The sequence below is a fragment of the Aegilops tauschii genome, chromosome 5 (assembly GCF_002575655.3).
Source record: "Aegilops tauschii subsp. strangulata cultivar AL8/78 chromosome 5, Aet v6.0, whole genome shotgun sequence".
NCBI classification, from domain to species: domain Eukaryota; kingdom Viridiplantae; phylum Streptophyta; class Magnoliopsida; order Poales; family Poaceae; genus Aegilops; species Aegilops tauschii.
Window position 1 is genome coordinate 437,891,113 of NC_053039.3, and position 20,861 is coordinate 437,911,973.

The following is a 20,861-nucleotide window of genomic DNA, read 5'->3' on the forward strand; positions in this document are numbered from 1 at the left end:
TACCATGTGATGATCGGGTGTGATAGATTCTAACGTTCGAATACAACGGGTGTTGACGAGCCTAGCATATACAGACATGGCCTCGGAACACATGCAAAACACTTAGGTTGACTTGACGAGCCTAGCATGTACAGACATGGCCTCGGAACACAAGAGACCGAAAGGTCGAACATGAGTCGTATAGCAGATACGATCAACATGGAGATGTTCACCGATGATGACTAGTCCGTCTCACGTGATGATCGGACACGGCCTAGTTTGACTCGGATCATGTATCGCTTAGATGACTAGAGGGATGTCTATCTGAGTGGGAGTTCTATAATCAGATGAACTTCATTATCATGAACATAGTCAAATGGTCTTTGCAAATTATGTCATAGCTTGCGCTTTAGTTCTACTGTTTAAGATATGTTCCTAGAGAAAATTTAGTTGAAAGTTGGTAGTAGCAATTATGCGGAATGGGTCCGTAAACTGAGGATTGTCCTCATTGCTGCACAGAAGGCTTATGTCCTTAATGCACCGCTCGGTGTACTGAACCTCGATCGTCGTCTGTGGATGTTGCAAACATCTGACATACACGTTTTGATGACTACGTGATAGTTCAGTGCATAATGCTAACGGTTTAGAATTGAGGCGCCAAAGACGTTTTTGAAACGTCGCAGAACATATGAGATGTTCCGAAGACTGAAATTGGGATTTCAGACTAGTGCCCACGTCAAGAGGTATGAGACCTCTGACAAGTTTCTTAAGCCTGCAAACTAAGGGAGAAAAGCTCAATCGTTGAGCATATGCTCAGATTGTCTGAGTACCACAATCGCTTGAATCGAGTGGGAGTTAATCTTCCAGATGAGATAGTGATGGTTCTCCATAGTCACTGCCACCAAGCTATTAGAGCTTCGTGATGAACTATAACTTATCAGGGATAGACATGATGATCCTTGAGCAACTCGCGATGTTTGACACCGCGAAAGTAGAAATCAAGAAGGAGCATCAATTGTTGATGGTTAGTAAAACCACTAGTTTCTAGAAGGGCAAGGGAAGAAGGGATACTTCATGAAACAACAAATCAGTTGATGCTCTAGTGAAGAATCCCAAGGTTGAACCCAAACCCGAGACTAAGTGCTTCTGTAATGAGGGGAACGGTCACTGAAGCAGTACTACCCTAGATACTTGGTAGATGAGAAGGCAGGCAAGGTCGACAGAAGTATATTGGATATACATTATATGAATGTGTACTTTACTAGTACTCCTAGCAGCACTAGGGTATTAGATACCGGTTCGGTTGCTAAATGTTAGTAACTCGAAATAAAAGCTGCGGAATAAACGGAGACTAGCTAAAGGTGAGATGACGATATGTGTTGGAAGTGTTTCCAAGGTTGATGTGATCAAGCATCGCATGCTCCCTCTACCATCGAGATTTGGTGTTTGCGTTGAGCATGATTGGATTATGTTTATCGCAATACGGTTATTCATTTAAGGAGAATAATGGTTACTCTGTTTATTTGAATAATACCTTCAATGGTCTTGCACCTAAAATGAATCTCGATCGTAGTGATACACGTGTTCATGCCAAAAGATATAAGATAGTAATGATAGTACCACATACTTGTGGCACTGCCATTTGAGTCATATTGGTATAGAACGCATGAAGAAGCTCCATGTAGATGGATCTTTGGACTCAGTCGTTTTTGAAAAGATTGAGACATGCGAACCATGTCTATTGGTATATATGCATGAAGAAACTCCATGCAGATGGATTGTTTGGACTCACTTGATTTTGAATCACTTGAGACATGCAAATCATACCACATGGGCAAGATGACTGAAAGGCCTCGTTTTCAGTAAGATGGAACAAAAGAGCAACTTATTGGAAGTAATACATTTTGATGTATGCAGTCCAATGAGTGCTGAGGCACGCAGTGGATATCGTTATGTTCTTACTTCACGGATGATTTGAGTAGATGCTGAGTGTATTTACTTGATGAAACACAAGTCTCAATTATTGAAAGGTTCAAGTAATTTCAGAGTGAAGTTGAAGATCGTCGTGACAAGAGGATAAAATGTCTGTGATATGATCATAGAGATGAGTATCTGAGTTACGAGTTTGGCACACAATTAAGACATTGTGGAAAGTGTTTCACAAGTAATACCGCCTGGAACACCATAGTGTGATGGTGTGTTCGAACATCATAACTGCACCCTATTGGATATGGTGCATACCATGATGTCTCTTATCGAATTACCACTATCGTTTATGGGTTAGGCATTAGAGACAACCGCATTCACTTTAAAAAGGGCACCACGCAATTCCGTTGAGACGACACCGTTTAGAGAAACCTAAGTTGTCGTTTCTTAAAAGTTTGGGGCTGCGAAGCTTATGTGAAAAAGTTTCAGGCTGATAAGCTCGAACCCAAAGCGGATAAATACATCTTCATAAGAATACCCAAAACGGTTGGGTATACCTCCTATTTCAGATCTGGAAGCAAAAGTAATTGCTTCTAGAAACGAGTCCTTTCTCGAGGAAAAGTTTCTCTCGAAAGAATTGAGTGGGAGGATGGTGGAGACTTGATAAGGTTATTGAACCGTCACTTCAACTAGTGTGAAGCAGGGCACAGGAAGTTGTTCCTGTGGCACCTATACCAATTGAAGTGGAGGCTTATGATAGTGATCATGAAACTTCGGATCAAGTCACCACCAAACCTCGTAGGACGACGAGGATGCGTGCTACTTCAGAGTGGTACGTGATCCTGTCTGGGATATCATGTTGTTGGACAATACTGAACCTGCGAGCTATGGAGAAGCGATGGTGGGCCCATATTCCGACAAATGGTTAGAAGCCATGAAATCCGAGATAAATGGATCTTTGAGAAGAAGACGGACGTGGACGGTAATGTTACCGTCTATGAAGCTCGACTTGTGGCAAAGAGTATTTCCACAAGTTCAAGGAGTTGACTACGATGAGATTTTCTCATCCGTAGCGATGCTTAAGTCCGTCGGAATCATGTTAGCATTAGCTGCATTTATGAAATCTGGCAGATGGATGTCAAAACAAGTTTCCTTACCAGTTTCCGTAAGGAAAGGTTGTATGTGATACAATCAGAAAGGTTTTGTCGATCCTAAGGATGCTAAAAGATATGCTAGCTCCAGCGATCCTTCCATGGACTAGAGCAAGCATCTCGGAGTCAGAATATACGCTTTGATGGAGTGATCAAAGTTTTTGGGTTTATACAAAGTTTGTTAGAAACTTGTATTTACAATAAAGTGAGTGGGAGCGCTACAACATTTCTGATAAGTATATGTGAATGACAGATTGTTGATCCGAAATGATGTAAAATTTCTGGAAAGCATAAAGGGTTGTTTGAAAGGAATTTTTTCAAAGGAAGACCTGGATAAAGCTGCTTACATATTGGGCATCAAGATCTATAGAGATAGATCAAGACGCCCGATGATACTTCCAAAGAACGCACACCTTGACATGATTTTGAAAGAGTTCAAAATAGATCAGCAAAGAAGGAGTTCTTGGCTATGTTACAAGGTGTAAGTATTGAGTAAGACTCAAGACCTGACCACAGCAGAAGAGAGAGAAAGGACGAAGGTCGTCCCCTATGCTTTAGACGTAGGCTCTACAGTATGCTATGCTGTGTACCGCACATGAAGTGTGCCTTGCCATGAGTTGGTCAAGGGGTACAATAGTGATCCGGGAATGGATCACATGACAGCGGTCGAACTTATCCTTAGTATCTAGTGGACTAAGGAATTTTCTCGATTATGGAGGTGAAAAGGAGTTCGTCGTAAAGGGTTACGTCGATGCGAACTTTGACACTAATCCGGATGACTCTGAGTAGTAGACCGGATTCGTATAGTAGAGCAGTTATTTGAAATGGCTCCAAATAGCGCGTGGTAGCATCCACAAGATGACATAGATATTCGTAAAGCACACACGGATCTGAAAGGTTCAGACCCGTTGACTAATAACCTCTCTCACAAGCATAACATGATCAAACCAGAACTCATTGAGTGTTAATCACATAGTGATGTGAACTAGATTGTTGACTCTAGTAAACTCTTTGGATGTTGGTCACATGGTGATGTGACCTATGAGTGTTAATCACATGGTGATGTGGACTAGATTATTGACTCTAGTGCAAGTGGGAGACTGTTGGAAATATGCCCTAGAGGCAATAATAAATAGGTTATTATTAAATTTCCTTGTTCATGATAATCGTTTATTATCCATGCTAGAAGTGTATTGATAGGAAACTCATATACATGTGTGGATACATAGACAACACCATGTCCCTAGTAAGCCTCTAGTTGACTAGCTCGTTGATCAATAGATGGTTACAGTTTCCTGACCATGGACATTGGATGTCGTTGATAACGGGATCACATCATTAGGAGAATGATGTGATGGACAAGACCCAATCCTAAGCCTAGCACAAGATCGTGTAGTTCGTTTGCTCAGAGCTTTTCTAATGTCAAGTATCATTTCCTTAGACCATGAGATTGTGCAACTCCCGGATACCGTAGGAATGCTTTGGGTGTACCAAACGTCACAACGTAACTGGGTGGCTATAAAGGTGCACTACAGGTATCTCCGAAAGTGTCTGTTGGGTTGGCACGAATCGAGACTGGGATTTGTCACTCCGTGTAAACGGAGAGGTATCTCTGGGCCCACTCGGTAGGACATCATCATAATGTGCACAATGCGACCAAGGAGTTGATCACGGGATGATGTGAGTTACGGAACGAGTAAAGAGACTTGCCGGTAACGAGATTGAACAAGGTATAGGGATACCGACGATCAAATCTCGGGCAAGTAACATATCGATAGACAAAGGGAATTGCATACGGGATTGATTGAATCCCCGACATGGTGGTTCATCCGATGAGATCATCATGGAACATGTGGGAGCCGACATGGGTATCCAGATCCCGCTGTTGGTTATTGACCGGAGAACGTCTCGGTCATGTCTGCATGGTTCCCGAACCCGTAGGGTCTACACACTTAAGGTTCGATGACGCTAGGGTTATAGGGAAAGTATGTACGTGGTTACCGAATGTTGTTCGGAGTCCCGGATGAGATCCCAGACGTCACGAGGAGTTCCGGAATGGTCCGGAGGTAAAGATTTATATATGGGAAGTCATGTTTTGGTCACCGGAAAAGTTTCGGGTGTTATCGGTAATGTACCGGGACCACCGGGAGGGTCCCGGGGGTCCACCAAGTGGGGCCACCAGCCCCAGAAGGCTGCGTGGGCCAAGTGTGGGAGGGGACCAGCCCCAGGTGGGCTGGTGCGCCCCCCCACCAAGGCCCAAGGCACATGGGAGAGTGGGAGGGGGCAAACCCTAGGTCCAGATGGGCCTTAGGGCCCATCTAGTGGGCCCCCCCCCCTCTCCTCCCCTTGGCCGCCCCCCTTGATGGGATCTAGGGCTGGCCGCCAGCCCTTGGGGTGGAAACCCTAGAGGGGTCGCAGCCCCCTCCCCCCCTATATATAGTTGAGGTTTGGGGCTGCCCAAGACATGAGAACGTCTCTCTTTCGGCGCAGCCCTACCCATCTCCCTCCTCCTCTCCCGCGGTGCTTGGCGAAGCCCTGCGGGATTGCCACGCTCCTCCACCACCACCACGCTGTCGTGCTGCTGCTGGACGGAGTCTTCCCCAACCTCTCCCTCTCTCCTTGCTGGATCAAGGCGTGGGAGACGTCACCGGGCTGCACGTGTGTTGAACGCGGAGGCACCGTTCTTCGGTGCTTAGATCGGAATCAACCGCGATCTGAATCGCTACGAGTACGACTCCCTCATCCGCGTTCTTGCAACGCTTCAGCATCGCGATCTACAAGGGTATGTAGATGCACTCCCCTTCCCTTCGTTGCTAGAGTACTCCATAGATTGATCTTGGTGATGCGTAGAAAATTTTGAATTTCTGCTACGTTCACCAACAGCTTATGTTCGTTTTTTGTCTGTTTGGGTCGGCCGCCCGCTCTGCGTCCACCCCATTTGAGATTTGAGTCGGCAGTGCGCCCAACGTGTCGACCCATTATGTCCGCACGCAAATTATGAAAAAGGCCCGCAGCCATAGTTCATGCCAGCGGTCATGTCGTAGCTCGAAGTTCATGCCGGCATCATGCCAGCGCCGGCATACAATGCCAGCTTCAGAAAACATCACACTGTTCGGCTGGCGCACTTGCCAGCGGCCGGCACACATGCCAGCACACAAAAAGGAGCGGGAGTTCGACCACGCCATCACGGCCGTGGTCATGCCAGCACACTAGCCGGGATACAAAAAAGGATGGCGCTCGACGCCATAGGTCACTTGTCGTCGAACTTGAGCATGTCGGCCTGCATCTTCTCGAACCACGGCCTCTTCCTTGACGACACAGTGTTGAGATCCAACTTCATGATCTCCACCCCGGTCATCATGTCGGCCTCCGTGATGGCTTCCTCCCTCACGTCCTCCGCGTGCCTTCGGCCCTTTCTCTTCGCTGACTCCCTTGCCCGCTCTTCGGGCGTCAGCTTCTTCTTCGGCTTGGGCGCGGCGGCGGTCTTGTGGGGGGCGTGAGGCTTGCCTTTACCGGAGGGGGCGGTTGTGATGCCTGACGAAGCAAGGGAGGCGAGGCCGGCGGCGGCATCGAGGTCGTTGTCGATGGCTGGGGGCGGGAGGGTTTTGAGGGAAAATGGAGGGCAATGATGGAGGCTGCCACCGACCAACGGGCCGGGAGGAGGAGAAGGCGAGCGTGCGCGCGTTCATCTCGTGTCCGCGCTGACGCAAATCTGGCTCAAAAATGAGCCGAGAATGGGTCGGCAGGCGGACGAAAAGCGGACGCGTGTCCATTTGGGTCGACGCGTTGGGCCGACTTTTCTGTCCGCGCCGACCTAAACGAACGCGCGCGAACGAAATGGATCATCGCGTTGGAGTTGCTCTAAGGTCCTTTTTTATGCATGCCCATTTTTCGTTTGGAATCCACACCCCGATAGTGAAACTTGACTTGTATGTGCGGTTTCACCGCGCCTAGACGCAACAATCCTCCTTGAATATTTGAAAATTATGTTTTTTGAGTCTGATCACCGAGTTGAGTATTTGAGTCACGAGTTAAGCAACCATCTAAAGAGTTGTGGAATTATTCCACAACTTACACCTACCGATACACCTGAAACTCCTGGGGTTTCCAGAAGATACAATTGAACTTTATTGAATATATGGTTCGATGAAGAGAGAAGTGCATAATTTAATCTTGAACGCGTGCCCTAGTTTAAGTTACAACTCCCAACTTCAAAACCAGTTAGTACACAACCTGAACTTTCGACACCATTCAGTTTACCCCCGAAGACACTTGGACGGTGGTTTTGTATAACGTGGCATCTAGGTTGACTAGTCAACATTGATGTTGCATCTGAGTCATAAATTTTTTAGCAGATTTTGTTGGTCCCATATGTCATATAATAATCATCTTCTTCCTCCTATATGCCCCCTCTTTGTCTCCACATTCCTCTCCAACTCCGGTGCGATGTCGTCTTCTTCGCGCTGCCCTAGCTTGACATTGCCTCAAGCGCATCTGCATAAGTCGGAGGTCACACGCGCCTCCACGGGCTCTTCTGCGCCTGCGTAGGGTCGCAGTCAATGCCATGAACTCCTCCCCGGCCCAGAGCTCCTCCATTTGGGGGTGTTGGGGTGCTTGGTCCCATGATGGTATGGTTAGCGGCTCGCCAGTACGTCCCGACATGCCTCACAACTTTGGCCTCACGCCGGGCTAGCTAATGCGCCTAGTACTGAAAGGCAATGGGCTCACCCAAGGAGAAGCTAGGAGAGGTGCCATAGCAACTAGGAGGTGACGATGCATGCGTGGCTAGGGATGGGGGTGGAGTGGAGTTGTCGGCCATGTGGGAAAGGTCACCAGCGATTGACCAACAAGGACGTGGCTTGTCTGCAGAATGGGACTGCTGATGCAAGGATCAAAGTACATCTTGTGTGGCAACGAGCTCGGGGGAGGCGTCATGTCATGCTGTGGCGGCATCATTCGCCGCCACAGCGACACGGTGGCGTATCTCCAGCAGCGGTGGGGACCAAAAGAACCTCGATTCGCACGGAGAAGAAAGGGAAATCATTGTCCTCTTCGTGTGCAATTTAGCTATGTGTTGCCATGACATGTGGGACCGGGTGCCACGTCACAACAAAACCATCTGTCAATCATGTCGAGGGTAAAGTTGAATGGTATCGCAGTTTTACGGTTGTGTCCTAACTGTTTTGAAGTTGGGGGTTGTAAATCAAACTAGGTATGAGTTCAAGGTTGAAATATGCACTTCTCTCTTCGATCAATGATGAGCCAATTGGATCTAACATTATCATTTGGCGGTTATGTTATAGAAACAACAACTTCCACACTAAACAGGGTATCATCTAAATCTGTTGACAAGACACCATACGAGATTTGAAGTGGAATGAGTCATGATTTCTCTTTTCTCAAAAGTTGGGGTTGTGATGCGTATGTCAAAGACTTCGCCTGGCAAGCTACTAATACGTCTCAAATTTATCTATATCATTTTATATTCATGCTATATTTATATCACTTATAAATAATTTTGGCACACTTTTCTTTGATTTTCATTGGACAAACCGATTAATCCCATGTCAATGATAGTTTTCTGCTTTTTGATGCAACATGATAAATATATTTGGGTTACCAGAGGAAAGCAATAGAACCACACTAGACCAAAGAAGTGCCAGAGGGGTGGTTGTGGGGCCATGCGCCCAGGCCCTGGCTACATGGCTAGGCAATGTGGGGCCCACAAGCCTATCCTCTACCGTCTTTCAGTGCACATGGCTCTATATTAACTCCCTGATGCTAAACCTAATTAAGGAAGAATTTCTATTTTGCCGCCTCTACCCGCATTAATTTATGGATGAGTACTCCCATGCGGCCATACCACATCGTAGAACGGGAAAATGAAACAGTCTTGCACATTGATTGCAATTAATTTTTATCATTACGTGGCACGATCAAAAGTTACTTCTTCAATTTTCCTTCCATTTGTCCTTCCCAATCGTTTGACGCCTGCTAATGAGATTCTTCTATTCCTCTCCCTTCAGTGGCTTCACTTCAATCAGTCAAGCCCCACTCTTTTTCTTCGCATGGAAATGTAGCTCCATCCTCCTCGCAGATACCACCTTCTTCTATCTGCTCCTCTTAAGTTATGGTCCATTCCAATATACGATATGCGTTAGCCACTTCATGATTTGCTCCTCTCCCCTCCCAGTTTTGCAGCTCTGCAGCTCTGCATCCCTTCGAACTACACTCCGCATCTATTCATTTTGATACGTACAACTGATTTTGCTGAGAGAACTTTGGATACACACTTTCATTAGATTATTTTTTGTTTATGCAGAAAGTAGCACAACTTGCCAATATCCTTCACATGTTTTCTTCTGCATACTTTTTAATCCATATTGAACAAATTATTTGATCAAAATCAAGCACCCCTAGTTCACAACGTTCCAGGTCCGTTTGTTTATGAAGATTTTTTTACCCGTGTCGACAAGATACTCCCCTGTTGGTTTTATTTTACCACTGACCATGTCCCCTAGTGTTTTTACAGGTTGCGCTTGTCAGTTCTGTCCTAGCAAACGACCATGGAAATGTATCCCAAACTCATAGCCAGAGATACTTTTTTCCCGGGAAAGCAAGAGATACATTTTGGACCTGATAGTATACTTAGAGGGTAATGTTTTCGTATGGTGCCCGTGCCTGGTGAACAAGATAAAAGATGCCCACAACTTATGCTTTTGTGCTCATGTATATTTCTATTGTGCCCGTAGCAACGCACGGGCATTCTACTAGTCACGTATAATAAGCAAAAAAAATTACTGAAAAGTAGTCTGTTGCATACATGCCTCTGTTTTCTTCTTAGGTTGCACCTTTTTGCATGGCAGATTAGGACAATCCGTGTGGAGATTTGGAGTTAAACATCTGCCTATGATCATTTAATTTCCCCGTTGTTTATTTGATCACTAACCATATCCCCTGCAGTTTTTACGGGTTGTGCATGTCAATATCTTCCCAAGGAAACGATCCATGGAAATGCATCACAAACTCGTAGCAAGAGATACATTTTACCCCTGATAGTATACTCGGAGGGTAATGTTTTCATGTGTGCCTCCGCTGCTTTATCATGTATAATAAGCAAAAATTTACTTGAAAGAAATTTGTTTCACACATGCCTCTCTTTTATTTGGAGCTGTAGTTTTTTGCATGACAGATTAGGACAATCTGTGTGGTGATTTGGAGTTAAACTTCTGCCTATGCTCATTTAGTCTTCAATCAAATTGCATTCATAACCTTAATCTTGCATCTGTATATTTATATCATATAAATTGTGTTTTTAATCAGCTGATGTTGTGTATGCATATATGTTTCTTTGCAGCTAACAATTTGTAGCTCAGATATTTTTTGTGTTCTGAAGTTTCACAACTCAGTTGCTATCACTAAATTTTGTCCCATATTGAAGGTTTCTGATCTTCTACAAAACCCAACTCTGACTTTCTCTAGGTCAAACCATCAAACATCTCATGCTCAAATCCACTACTTCTATTTGCCTGTCAAGCTTAGCTCGTACAACCAAGACCTTCATGATATAGTTGTTGTAGTTACAATAATATGATTCTGGTAGTACCACAGCTACATTAGTTTCATTACAACCGTGTTTCCTATTTTTGACCAAAATTGCACTATACAGAGATGTAAACTGATGAACCGAGAAAGATGTGCTTCACATAATCAAAATTGCATATGAACTTTTCTAATGGTGCATTACCTTCTTAAACTTTTCTTATGTCTCATTTATATCAAGTAAAAAGTTCATCTATATCTATATCTATACCAATATAAAAAGACCCAATGGGGCAGATCCAACTGATCTCGGCCATCAAACTAAGTCAATCCAACGACCTAGCCTGCTCCAATGGCGAGCGTTCAACGTGCCTAACATGCAACTAATATCATACCAAACATTGCACTAATCACAGAATTAACACACAAATAATAGCATACCTAATATCCGCGCGCAATTAATATATTGCCTAAATATTAACGTGTGTTGCACGTGTGCATTTACTAGTGCTAGCTAATTGCCCATGCATTGCAACGAGGGCATACACATTCTAATGGTTTAACATCAATCATGTCTATCATATACATTTTTGTACATTAGGCAATATTGTCGATTCGATTTACGGTTAAATAATTCCTCCTCTTCCACCAATCCATCTATCTTTCTCTAAAAAAACATGGACTTGATTAACCTTGAAGAAATAAACCCATTGAATAGAGGGGATAGAGGGGAGGACGAACGTGCGTGCGTGGGTTGTAGTAGGCCGGTTTTCCCCTTGTTTTCTTGGTGTGCTAACTATGGGATGGAGGCGGACGAAGGTTGAGTGAAATGGGATCTCCGGTATATGTCCATTTTTATGTCCTGGCATGGTCCGCGGACATGATGCAGGAGGGAGTCATCCAACTAATCACAAAGCATGCGGTTGGGAGGAGAAAAAGTAGGTCAGGACCATGGAGTGGTGGGATATTTATGGTTTAGTGTCAGGTTGGGAGGAGAAAGAAGAGAGGGAGACCATGCATGTGCGATTGGGAGGAGAGAGAGAAGAGAGGGACCATGCATGTGATTGGTCAATTGCTTGTCCAGACTCCAGCAAAGCCCCCCTCCCCCGTTTTTCTCTTGGATACCGTAATTCGTAAGTCTGGACTGCTAAGTGAACATATACGGGTGCTGGATGGCAAAAGTGGTCCGGATGTATGCGGGCAGTTTAACTGTCGGCGTTGGAGATGCCTTTACCGTGGTGTTGTTTGCTATCATCATAATTATATTAAGAGATTTTAATATATACTACATACGAAGCAAAATGAGTGAATCTACACTCTAAAATATGTTTATATACATCCGTATGTAGTCCGTATTGAAATCTCCAAAAGATCTTATATTTTAAAATGGAAGGAGTATGATTCAATGTTTCTTCTTTCCTATATCATGTTCTTATGAATTCCCGCTGCAACGCGGGATATCATCCAATTCCAACAATGGTTGTAAATTCAAAGAATATCTGCGATTTCAAAATAATTACCTTATTTGAAATATGTTAGTGGCAAATTCAAAAATGTTCGCGAAAGCAAAATTTGCTCTCGTATCTAGAAAAAAGTTCCGCGAATTCTAGTATTATTCAACTATCCAAAAAAAGGTTCATGAATGGTGAATATTTTCATGTATTCGAGAAAAATGTTCAGGTATCCAAAAAAAGTTTCGCAAACTCGAATATTGTTCACATATCCAAAAAAAGTTTTGCGAGCTCAAATATTGTTCATGAATTCAAAAAAGTTTTGAAGACAAAATATGTTCGTATATACAAAAAAAGGTTTCTTAAATTATTTGAGATTTACAACGAGTATTTGGGCGGTTCTGTGAATAAAGCTCAAAATAGGAACTGTATACACGAGAACGGAATTTTGGAGCTCGGCCTCCATGGAGGCCGGATTTTTTGAAAAATGAAAATTTGTACTTTTTGGTTTCAAAAAAATCTGAAAAAAATGCACAGGTACACAAGGATGTGTTGTGTATCTCTGTAAAATTTCAGAATGAAATACTTTGAGTTGTGGTCTGTGCAAAAAGAACAAATTCATGGACTTTTATGATGAATAGTATGATGTGTTGAAAAGCCACATATTTGTTTTTTTTGCACAACCCTTATTTCAACGTATTTTATCCTAAAACTTTACACACATGTGTGTTATGCCTCTATCTATGTCTGCATCTTTTTTTAGAATGTTTTGAAATGTAATAATATGAATTTTGTTGAATTTTGAATTTTTCAAAAACCGGCCTTCATGGAGGCCGAGCTCCAAAAGCAACTTTCACTGTATACACTTACATTGTTCGATAAGCTCAATTATTATAATCCACTTCAATGACAAACTCATCCTTAATTGTTAGACTAATGTTATCTCTTGCATGAGAAGTTTGTGTGCCCCATCAAAGCGAAAGCACCTATTATGACCCAAACCACCAACACGTCCGGCTCAAGGCATTACAGTGGTGTTGTATTACAAGTATCATGTAAAATAAAATGCCGGACTGAAGGAAAGTGAAATCAGTGAAAAGGATTTCCTCCTCTTAATTAAGAGATAACCTCTAAACACAATATGCCGCATCATTTTTTATTTAAAATAGCTAGTTATTAAAGATAATTAAGACTTAAAACAGGGTGTCATCCTTTTGGCTAGGCCCGCAAGGAGCGCAACTAGCCAACCCGCGTGCGAGTCTTGGCTGGCCCGATGTGCTCAGAGATTTCTTTTATAAAAATATACCTTCAAAGGCTAGTCCGGAATGGTCTCGCTTTTTTATTGAAGATAAGACTAACATATTATCCATTGTACACTATTAAAAAAATTGAGCGATGACCTCATGGGCACCTGAAACTTCTGCTTTGGGCTCGTCCCTAGATCTTCTGCTTCGCGCTTGATACTCCGGCCAGCCCGAAGCTCGAAACGGACCTCAAATGAATTAAAACGTGCTACCGCGGCGGGCTGGCCCGCTCCCGCGACGGCCGCCTCCTCTCGCCCACAACCCAACGGGCCGCCCCTCCGTCTCCGGCCTCTTCACCGCGCCGCCGCCGCCTCCTCCTGCCCACTCATCACCGCCGTCGAACCGGCTGCCTCGGCTCTGTCTCTGCGCCATGTCCGCACCCTGGGAACCTCTCCCATAGCCGCTCGGCCCGATCTGCCGTGTCTCGGCAGTGGCAGCGGCGCTTCCCTTCCCCCGTCCCAGCCACCCCTCTCCGGCGAGCTTGTGCTCTTCTCTCGGCGTCGCCGGCGAGCTCGCCTTCCAATGGGTGTCTGGTTTGTGGGTGACATGCGGCCGTCTTGGCCTTGGACCCGGGTACGTGTGCCACATCGGCCTCTTCCGAATGTCCGCTTCAGTTATAGTCTGCAGGAGTGGATACATAAGTTCAGATAAGTCAGTCGAAATTTTGTGCTACCACTTCATCTGAATCTACCTTGTCAGGCACTATGACATTGTCAAGCAGTCTTGAAATCGGCTTCACTGCCTCAGGGTTGAAGAACATTGCTGATCTGAGGAGACATTCACACAGTGACACAGGGGATGTGATGTGAGGACTGAGGAAAAACGACGAATTGAGATATCCCTTCCAATGCATGAATATGATAAGCGCAAGAGTAAACTGACTTACACTGTCATGTGTGGATCTCTTATCCACGACCACGCGTGTTGAACCTTATTTTTTCTTAACGCAGAGCTTTCAACCTCCTTCTCATCTGGTGAGAACCATCCCCCTATTTCACTATGCCAAGGCAAAATATTCAGCATCAGTTCTGTATTGCTCTGAGCAAAGTACTCAACTTCACTAAGTTCAGTTCAGAATTCAAGCACCTAGTGTCTATCCAAAGCTTTTTCTGTGCATTGTCTGAAATTGTTGCCACAAATGCTGCAGTATTTGCCAGACTCTGCGAGTTCCTCAGGAAGATCCTCTCCTGCCGAGCATTATTCCGTGCCATCTCATCCTCCTAATGTATGTGTTAACAAGGTAAATACCAATGCCTTTTGACTTATGATTTACGCAACAGTAGTTTTAAGTTAGTGTACATTGGTAGTAGAAGATAATAAGATGGCGGGCGGTTCTATTACCGTTAGATCTTTCTCTACCATTTTGGTAGCTGAAAGCAGCAGTTCCTTGTCTATGAATGGTAACTTTGCAATACCCTGAAACAATTTATAAGTTGAAAATTAGTACAATTTATTTATTCATTGAAAGTTAGCATCAGAGTCCTTTTTGCATAACCTAGCACCTAAGGGCCTGATTGGATTCTCGTTTCCGAGCGCTATACGTCTGTAAAATATACACGCCTTCATCGGCCGTTTATTTTTTCAGGTGGAAATCACAAATGGCCGGTAATATACACGTGTAAAATAAATACAAGTGTAAATAGTTAGACCGACTCCAAGCGGGACCTAAGGGGTGTCATCCTAAGCACATCAACACTTGATCAGTTTAAGTTGAAAGTATAAACTGATTCAGTTTCCCTAATGGACATGTGAACGGATAACTTACTTGTGACAAGAAACGTCTGCCATCTGGATCAATCTCGAACTCTGTTGACAAAATAATTGCATCTACATAAGCACGCCAACAATCTATGGTATGAACTAAGAATGACAAACATACTTGGTGGATTTACTTAAATACCTGTTGGATGGGACATTTGTATTTTAGATTCTTCACAGCCTATTAATTTGCTGTAACATTTTGGAAGGGCACATGACAAAACATTCTTTTGTGGTGGCAAAACTGCCATGAGCTGATCAAATGGTCTTAGTGGTTTGTCCACGGTGAAAGATATGTTGAATTGAGACAGACATTTGAAATCCGATGCAAAAGGAGCATAATAGAATGGGTAGCACCTGCAAGAACACAGATATTCTACCATAAGACTTTTTTTTTGCGGGGGTACCATAAAACATATGGACATAGAATGGAAACGTTTTTCTTGCACATATGTACTGGAGCTGTCAGATATCACTAGCATAGAAATACTGTGAAAGCTAGTGGTCCTTGGGACAAAAGTCATAATAACAACTCAGAGCCATGAAATTACGGAGTGTAAGGAAACATATAGACAAAAATTGTACAATTTATATATGTTTTGTTCATACCAAGTCCATGAAGGAACTTCATAAAAATAGCATTGAAGCATCCAGCATAATCCTTCTAAATACTTCTGAACCTAAATTACATATGAGAAGTGTTCAACCCGCAAAATAAATAATTCAAGTCAGTAAGAAAAAAAGAAACAGATTATATCAATCTAAATTTCCCATGGCCAGCCTCATGAGACTCCATTTGCACGAAGAAACAAGGGAAACCACAACCATTTCTGTCTGCAGCCTTCCAACTTCTTTAGAAGTTTCGGCACCAAACTTCTCTCTGTAGAACCGGGATTTCCATCCTGGTCTTATCTGCAATAGATACATGAGAAACTGCACACCAAGAAATATCTCTAGCAATATACGCCACTAACCTTGTCTTGTTTGCAGGCTCCATTTTTAAAAAGGTCATCCTTATTACAGAAAATATCGCTCACAGTTCTCCATAGCTCCCTGGTATTCTTTCGGACCTGATAATAGGGAATCAATCAGAAGTTCAAGCATTCCTTAATTTGTAGCAGAAATAAAGAGAACTCCCATTCATTAGACTCGTTAGGGATGCAAGTAGAAGTACTGCCTTGTGTGTCAAAAATGACTTGAACTCGGGATGTTCTTCCTGACTAGAAAAACCAACGAGACCACTACACAACTTTTTTTAGCTAACTAATCCTTACCACATCGTCAGACTTTCTTTCAAGGGAAGTCTCTACAGGATAAAAAAATTGTTGAGCAAATGATGTTTTCTTCTCTCCCCTGTCCTCTCCCTTGGCCCATTCCTTTACTGCAGCTTCACTCTGTATCTTGCGCAGTAACTTCTGCAGATAACTCAATAACAAAGCATATGTAAATGCTAATTGGCACTAGCGCGCACTACTGACAAGGATGATAACATACCTCTTGCAGTTCATATCTTTTGAGTAAAATTTTCTCTTCGCACAAGGACAGTTCATGAAAGAACTTCTCTAACCTTGAGACTTCCAGATACGCACCGTATTTATCTTTGATCTGTTTCCCATAGAAGCAAAATCACATAAACTACAACCCAATGGCTAATCATCGATGAAAGTAAAAAGGCAGAAATTCTCCAGGTACTTTGTCTGTGTTGACCATATAGCCCCCCATTTTGTTGAAGGTTGTTTTGTACACTTCAATGAGAAGATCAACTGCAAACTGTCACATCGAACATAGATCAGAGGAACAATCACAGCAATGAATATGTTAAATTATTACTAGAATCTAACAACATACAATATACGTACTTCATTTATCTCTAGTGAAGGAATCTGTGGAATGAAATCGTTTCCTGTCAAGAAACAAATAAAGATAAAGTCATCTATTAGTCTCTCGGTATCTTGTTTGCAACCTGGTGTCTTCATTTCAAGCTCCAAGTACTCTCTCAGAATCCATATGTCCACAAACTGCAAAAGGAGGTGTTATTCCTATAGTCAAAATGTGAACCTTTTGGTAATATTATTTCAGGGGAATAGACCTGATAAAATCTCGCGGGTATCCTGCCATTTGGATTATCGAACTCCCGCAAAATTGAAATGTGGACTTCGTGAGATGCCAACGCGAGCATGATCAGATCTGCATCCTGTGATAATTCTTCAGAGTTAACTGTAACATAACTAGGCAGTAGTGAACATCTCAAACATTGTGTTCGATTGAGATAATCAAGTGCGTCCTGCGGTTAAAGTTCATACATGCCCATGCAGACAATGGCGGGTGTTCGGATCATAGTTTTCCATGCTTCGTTGCGCGCGAATGAAAGACATGATCTTGTGCTCCCCTTCTCCAGGAACATTTGCATCAGAAAGTATTACCTTCAGTAAAAAAAAGATCAACTGTGAACTCATCAACAATGACCAACCTGGACAAATTCAGCAAGTTCCCACAGCCCCTAAGATACATGCTTTACAGTGATCCAAAAATCTTAATACTGTCAAGATGGAACAGAGTATTTAGATGGGGCCGCAATCACAGTTTCAGTGTGCTAGAGGTATATTTGTGAAAAATAACAATTAGAGTGGAGTTATTATTTATGTAACATATGGGAAATAGTAGTCTATTTCACCCCCACCACCAAAAAACTGCAGGCTAAACAGTTGAGATGAACATGAACTCCATTTGCTTGTTAAAAAATAAGTGCAAACCTTGATGTCTTTCCATTCAGGGTCCGTATTCAACCGTTCGCGGATGAAGTACTCCAGCGCTGCTGATATCTTCTCCATGAATTCCGTCCCCGGCATCTTGACAACAGGATTCTCAAGCTCGTACGTATCTCGGGGCATCACCTCTTTCCCCTGAGCTCTGAATATCTCCGTCAAGAGAATCGCTTCAGCCTCCTGGTGCATATATGCATTGTGAATTTTATGATAAACAGTTACCTTGTCGAGGGAATGAAATGAAATAGACTTGAGGGCTCACCGAGTCTGCACGATACTTGGCAGTTTTGAAGTACGTCTGTCGCAGCTTGGTCATCTTGGACATAGGGGCGACGCCATCTGCGGTTGGAATTTGTAGGTGGATGATGCATATCATGGGAAAGAGGAATCAAGAGAAGCCATTTTTGTGTGTACTAGGGATCGATCCATGTATATAATATGTACGGACCTACTGCCAAGTAAAGGAGCCTCCTTGGCCTGACGATGCGAAACAGGCGATCCAAGTAAGCGAAAAACCAATTGTACACCTGCGCAAATGCCAGTGAAATTAAGGCCAGGTCAAGAGTTCAAGAGAATCAACAGACACCGGGTAGATTGCATGCAAATCGTCATGGGTTGAGGTGCTTATTACCAGCCCGTTGTTGAGGCGGAAGCATTTGTGGATGATTTCATTCATGTCGAGGTAGAGGTTGTCGTAGATGATCTCTTCTTCATCATCATCTTCATCCTCTTCATCATCATCATCTTCTTCAACCTCTTCTTCTTCCCCCTTCTCTTCCTCCTCTTCTTCTTTTTCTTCCTCCTCGTCCTCCTCCGATGACGAGGCAGAGTAGACGTCGATGATGGTGCCGACGATTTTTGGGTACTTGCCCACGAGCCAGCTGAAGAAGGAAGGTATTCCCATGGCCTCTAGCTAGTACAGTAGAATCTTGGCATCTGGGAGAGAGTGATGAATTTCATAACTGGGCCAGACACCCAACAAATCTTGGGATATTTAGCTGGGAGCAGGTCGCAACAGATCGGTTGCTAATCTAGCTTGAGATATTTAGCTATCTTTGGCGACTACCTTTTCTTTGGATGCTTTGCTGAGTCGACTTTCCACCATGCTTCTCAAGACTTTCCACGAAGAGTACCTGCTATTGCTAAAGCCTAAAGGCAGAGGATACACCTCCTGAAGCCAGGTCAAGTCAATGCTCCCGCCATGATTACATGCTGAATAGAATAAGCTGCACAGTACTAGGTAATCCGCATACAGCAAATCAGACATGTTTGCACGAAAGCTCCTATCATTTCTGATAATAAAATTCCAGAGGCGTACCTTCGCTCCTGCTTGTTTTAGTGGGTTCTTTCTTTTTCTTTTTGTTTTAGGCATACTGAAAAATTCATATGGAAAATCCCGAGGTTTAGGCATACTGCTGGAACAAGAGAGAGAGAGAGAGAGAGAGAGAGAGAGAGAGAGAGAGAGAGAGAGAAACAACATGTTTGCACAAGAAAGGTCGCACCGTTGACAAATTATTATTATCGTTGCCTGCAATGGAGTGTATGGGGTGATACTCCTTTTCTAAAAAATACTACAATTGATTCTATAACTTATAATTATCAAAAAACAAACTATTTGACACGCTAAACTTACATAACTATGCTTTTTCCACACAGAAAAACTTACATGCTTGTATATGAAAGCAAAACAAAGGGACCCGGAGTGAGAGTAATTTTTTTCCCGATGGCCCGGAATGAGGAAAATTATGTCAAGGAACGCCGCCATCATTTGATCAAGAATTGATCTGGGTTTTCACCTGGAAGACGAAGACGGTTCAATACTCCACAACAATGTCATCAAGATGGAAACAACGCGGGAGAGCATGCTTGTCACCGACCACCAATAAAGCCAGGCTAAACTTTCGTCCGGAGCAACGCAAAAAACCGCCATCACCGGATTATCGTGAGGACAGTTCATTGCGTCGCCGGCTCTCAACGCTTCCAAGGAGCCGCCCGCACTGGGACCGTCGTCCGTCATACTACTGCCTTCCACACGACCAGCGACAACAACACCAAAATCACCAACTAGAAGAGGCCGCTCCGGCATCCACACAGAAATCATCGACCCGAGCCCATACCAGCAAATAGAAAACCGAGTCCTCAGAGCATCTCCAGCCGTGCCCCCAACAAGCCCTCCCCAGATGTTTTTTCCACACCGGCAACGAAAAATCGGCCCAGTCGCATCCCCAGGAGTCTGTTTTTCACTAGTTTGGGCCGAAACTGGCGCCGGCGGACCTAGGCCGAACCCAGCACGCTGGAGGGCGCCCGGGGACGCCGGGGCGAGCGGTTTTAGCACGAAAGAGCCGCGGGCCAGCCGCGTCAGCGACACGACGCCTCGTCTTTCCCCAGAACGCCTCGGTTTCCCGCGGGGAATCAATGGCAAGGCTGCCGCCGGTCAGCCTTGCCATTGATTCCTCACGGGCGGCGCGGCGACGACTCCTTTCCCGCCACGCGTACACACGGCGCGGGCTATAAAACCAGCGGCTCCCCCTCGTCGCTGGCCACACCAGCCCGAGCCAAAACCCGCCGCCGATCCCTGCCTCTCTCTCGTCCGCTGCCGAGTGTCGCCTATCTCCTTTTCCTTCCCTTCCCTTCCCGATGGCCGAATGCTTCCCCGGCAACGCCGCGGCGGCCAACGGCTTCGGCCGCCGCTCGTTCCAAGAGTGGGAGGCGTGGCTCCTGTTCGAGGCCAACATCCCGGCGCTGCCGGACATGCGCGCCGGCCCGACGGGATGGAGGCTCAGCAACGGGGGCGTCCCTATCCCCCCGGTGCCCGATGTCGACGCTCGCCCCTGCATCTTCGCTGCCGAGGTCGACCGCGTGCGTTCGTCCCTGACGGACGGGCAGCGCGCCCTTCCCCAGTACGCCGCCGACAACCACGAGGCGTGGACGGAGTACTTCCAGCGCCGACAGGCGCAGCGGCTGGCGTCCACGAACGGGGCGCCG

The 20,861-nt window shown here is 44.6% G+C and overlaps 1 protein-coding gene and 1 long non-coding RNA gene across 3 annotated transcripts; one reads left to right on the forward strand and one right to left on the reverse strand.

The window, feature by feature from the left end:
- Positions 1–13,365: 13,365 nt before the first annotated feature.
- Positions 13,366–19,093, reverse strand: LOC109740671 (5'-3' exoribonuclease 3). Of its 2 annotated transcripts, XM_040390716.3 has the most exons (21): positions 18,943–19,093; positions 18,508–18,812; positions 18,325–18,403; positions 18,139–18,215; positions 17,865–18,056; positions 17,415–17,534; positions 17,201–17,305; positions 16,971–17,129; positions 16,804–16,881; positions 16,606–16,716; positions 16,386–16,526; positions 16,086–16,181; positions 15,937–16,023; positions 15,721–15,791; positions 15,254–15,468; positions 15,119–15,159; positions 14,695–14,769; positions 14,440–14,573; positions 14,240–14,350; positions 14,045–14,165; positions 13,366–13,974 (listed from the first exon to the last, which is right to left on the reverse strand). In XM_040390716.3, exons 2-21 carry the CDS (start codon positions 18,778–18,780, stop codon positions 13,552–13,554), a joined length of 2,709 nt encoding a protein of 902 aa, XP_040246650.1. In that variant the 5' UTR covers positions 18,781–18,812; positions 18,943–19,093; the 3' UTR covers positions 13,366–13,551. The 2 variants fall into 2 exon arrangements, with proteins under 2 accessions (XP_040246650.1, XP_020155312.1); XM_020299723.4 differs by having other exon boundaries at positions 14,045–14,120; positions 18,508–19,047.
- LOC120965244 (uncharacterized) lies at positions 13,676–18,367 on the forward strand. The gene is made up of 4 exons (XR_005757824.3): positions 13,676–13,926; positions 14,053–14,327; positions 14,501–14,593; positions 17,885–18,367. It is a non-coding gene; the product is annotated as an uncharacterized lncRNA (long non-coding RNA).
- Positions 19,094–20,861: the final 1,768 nt, after the last annotated feature.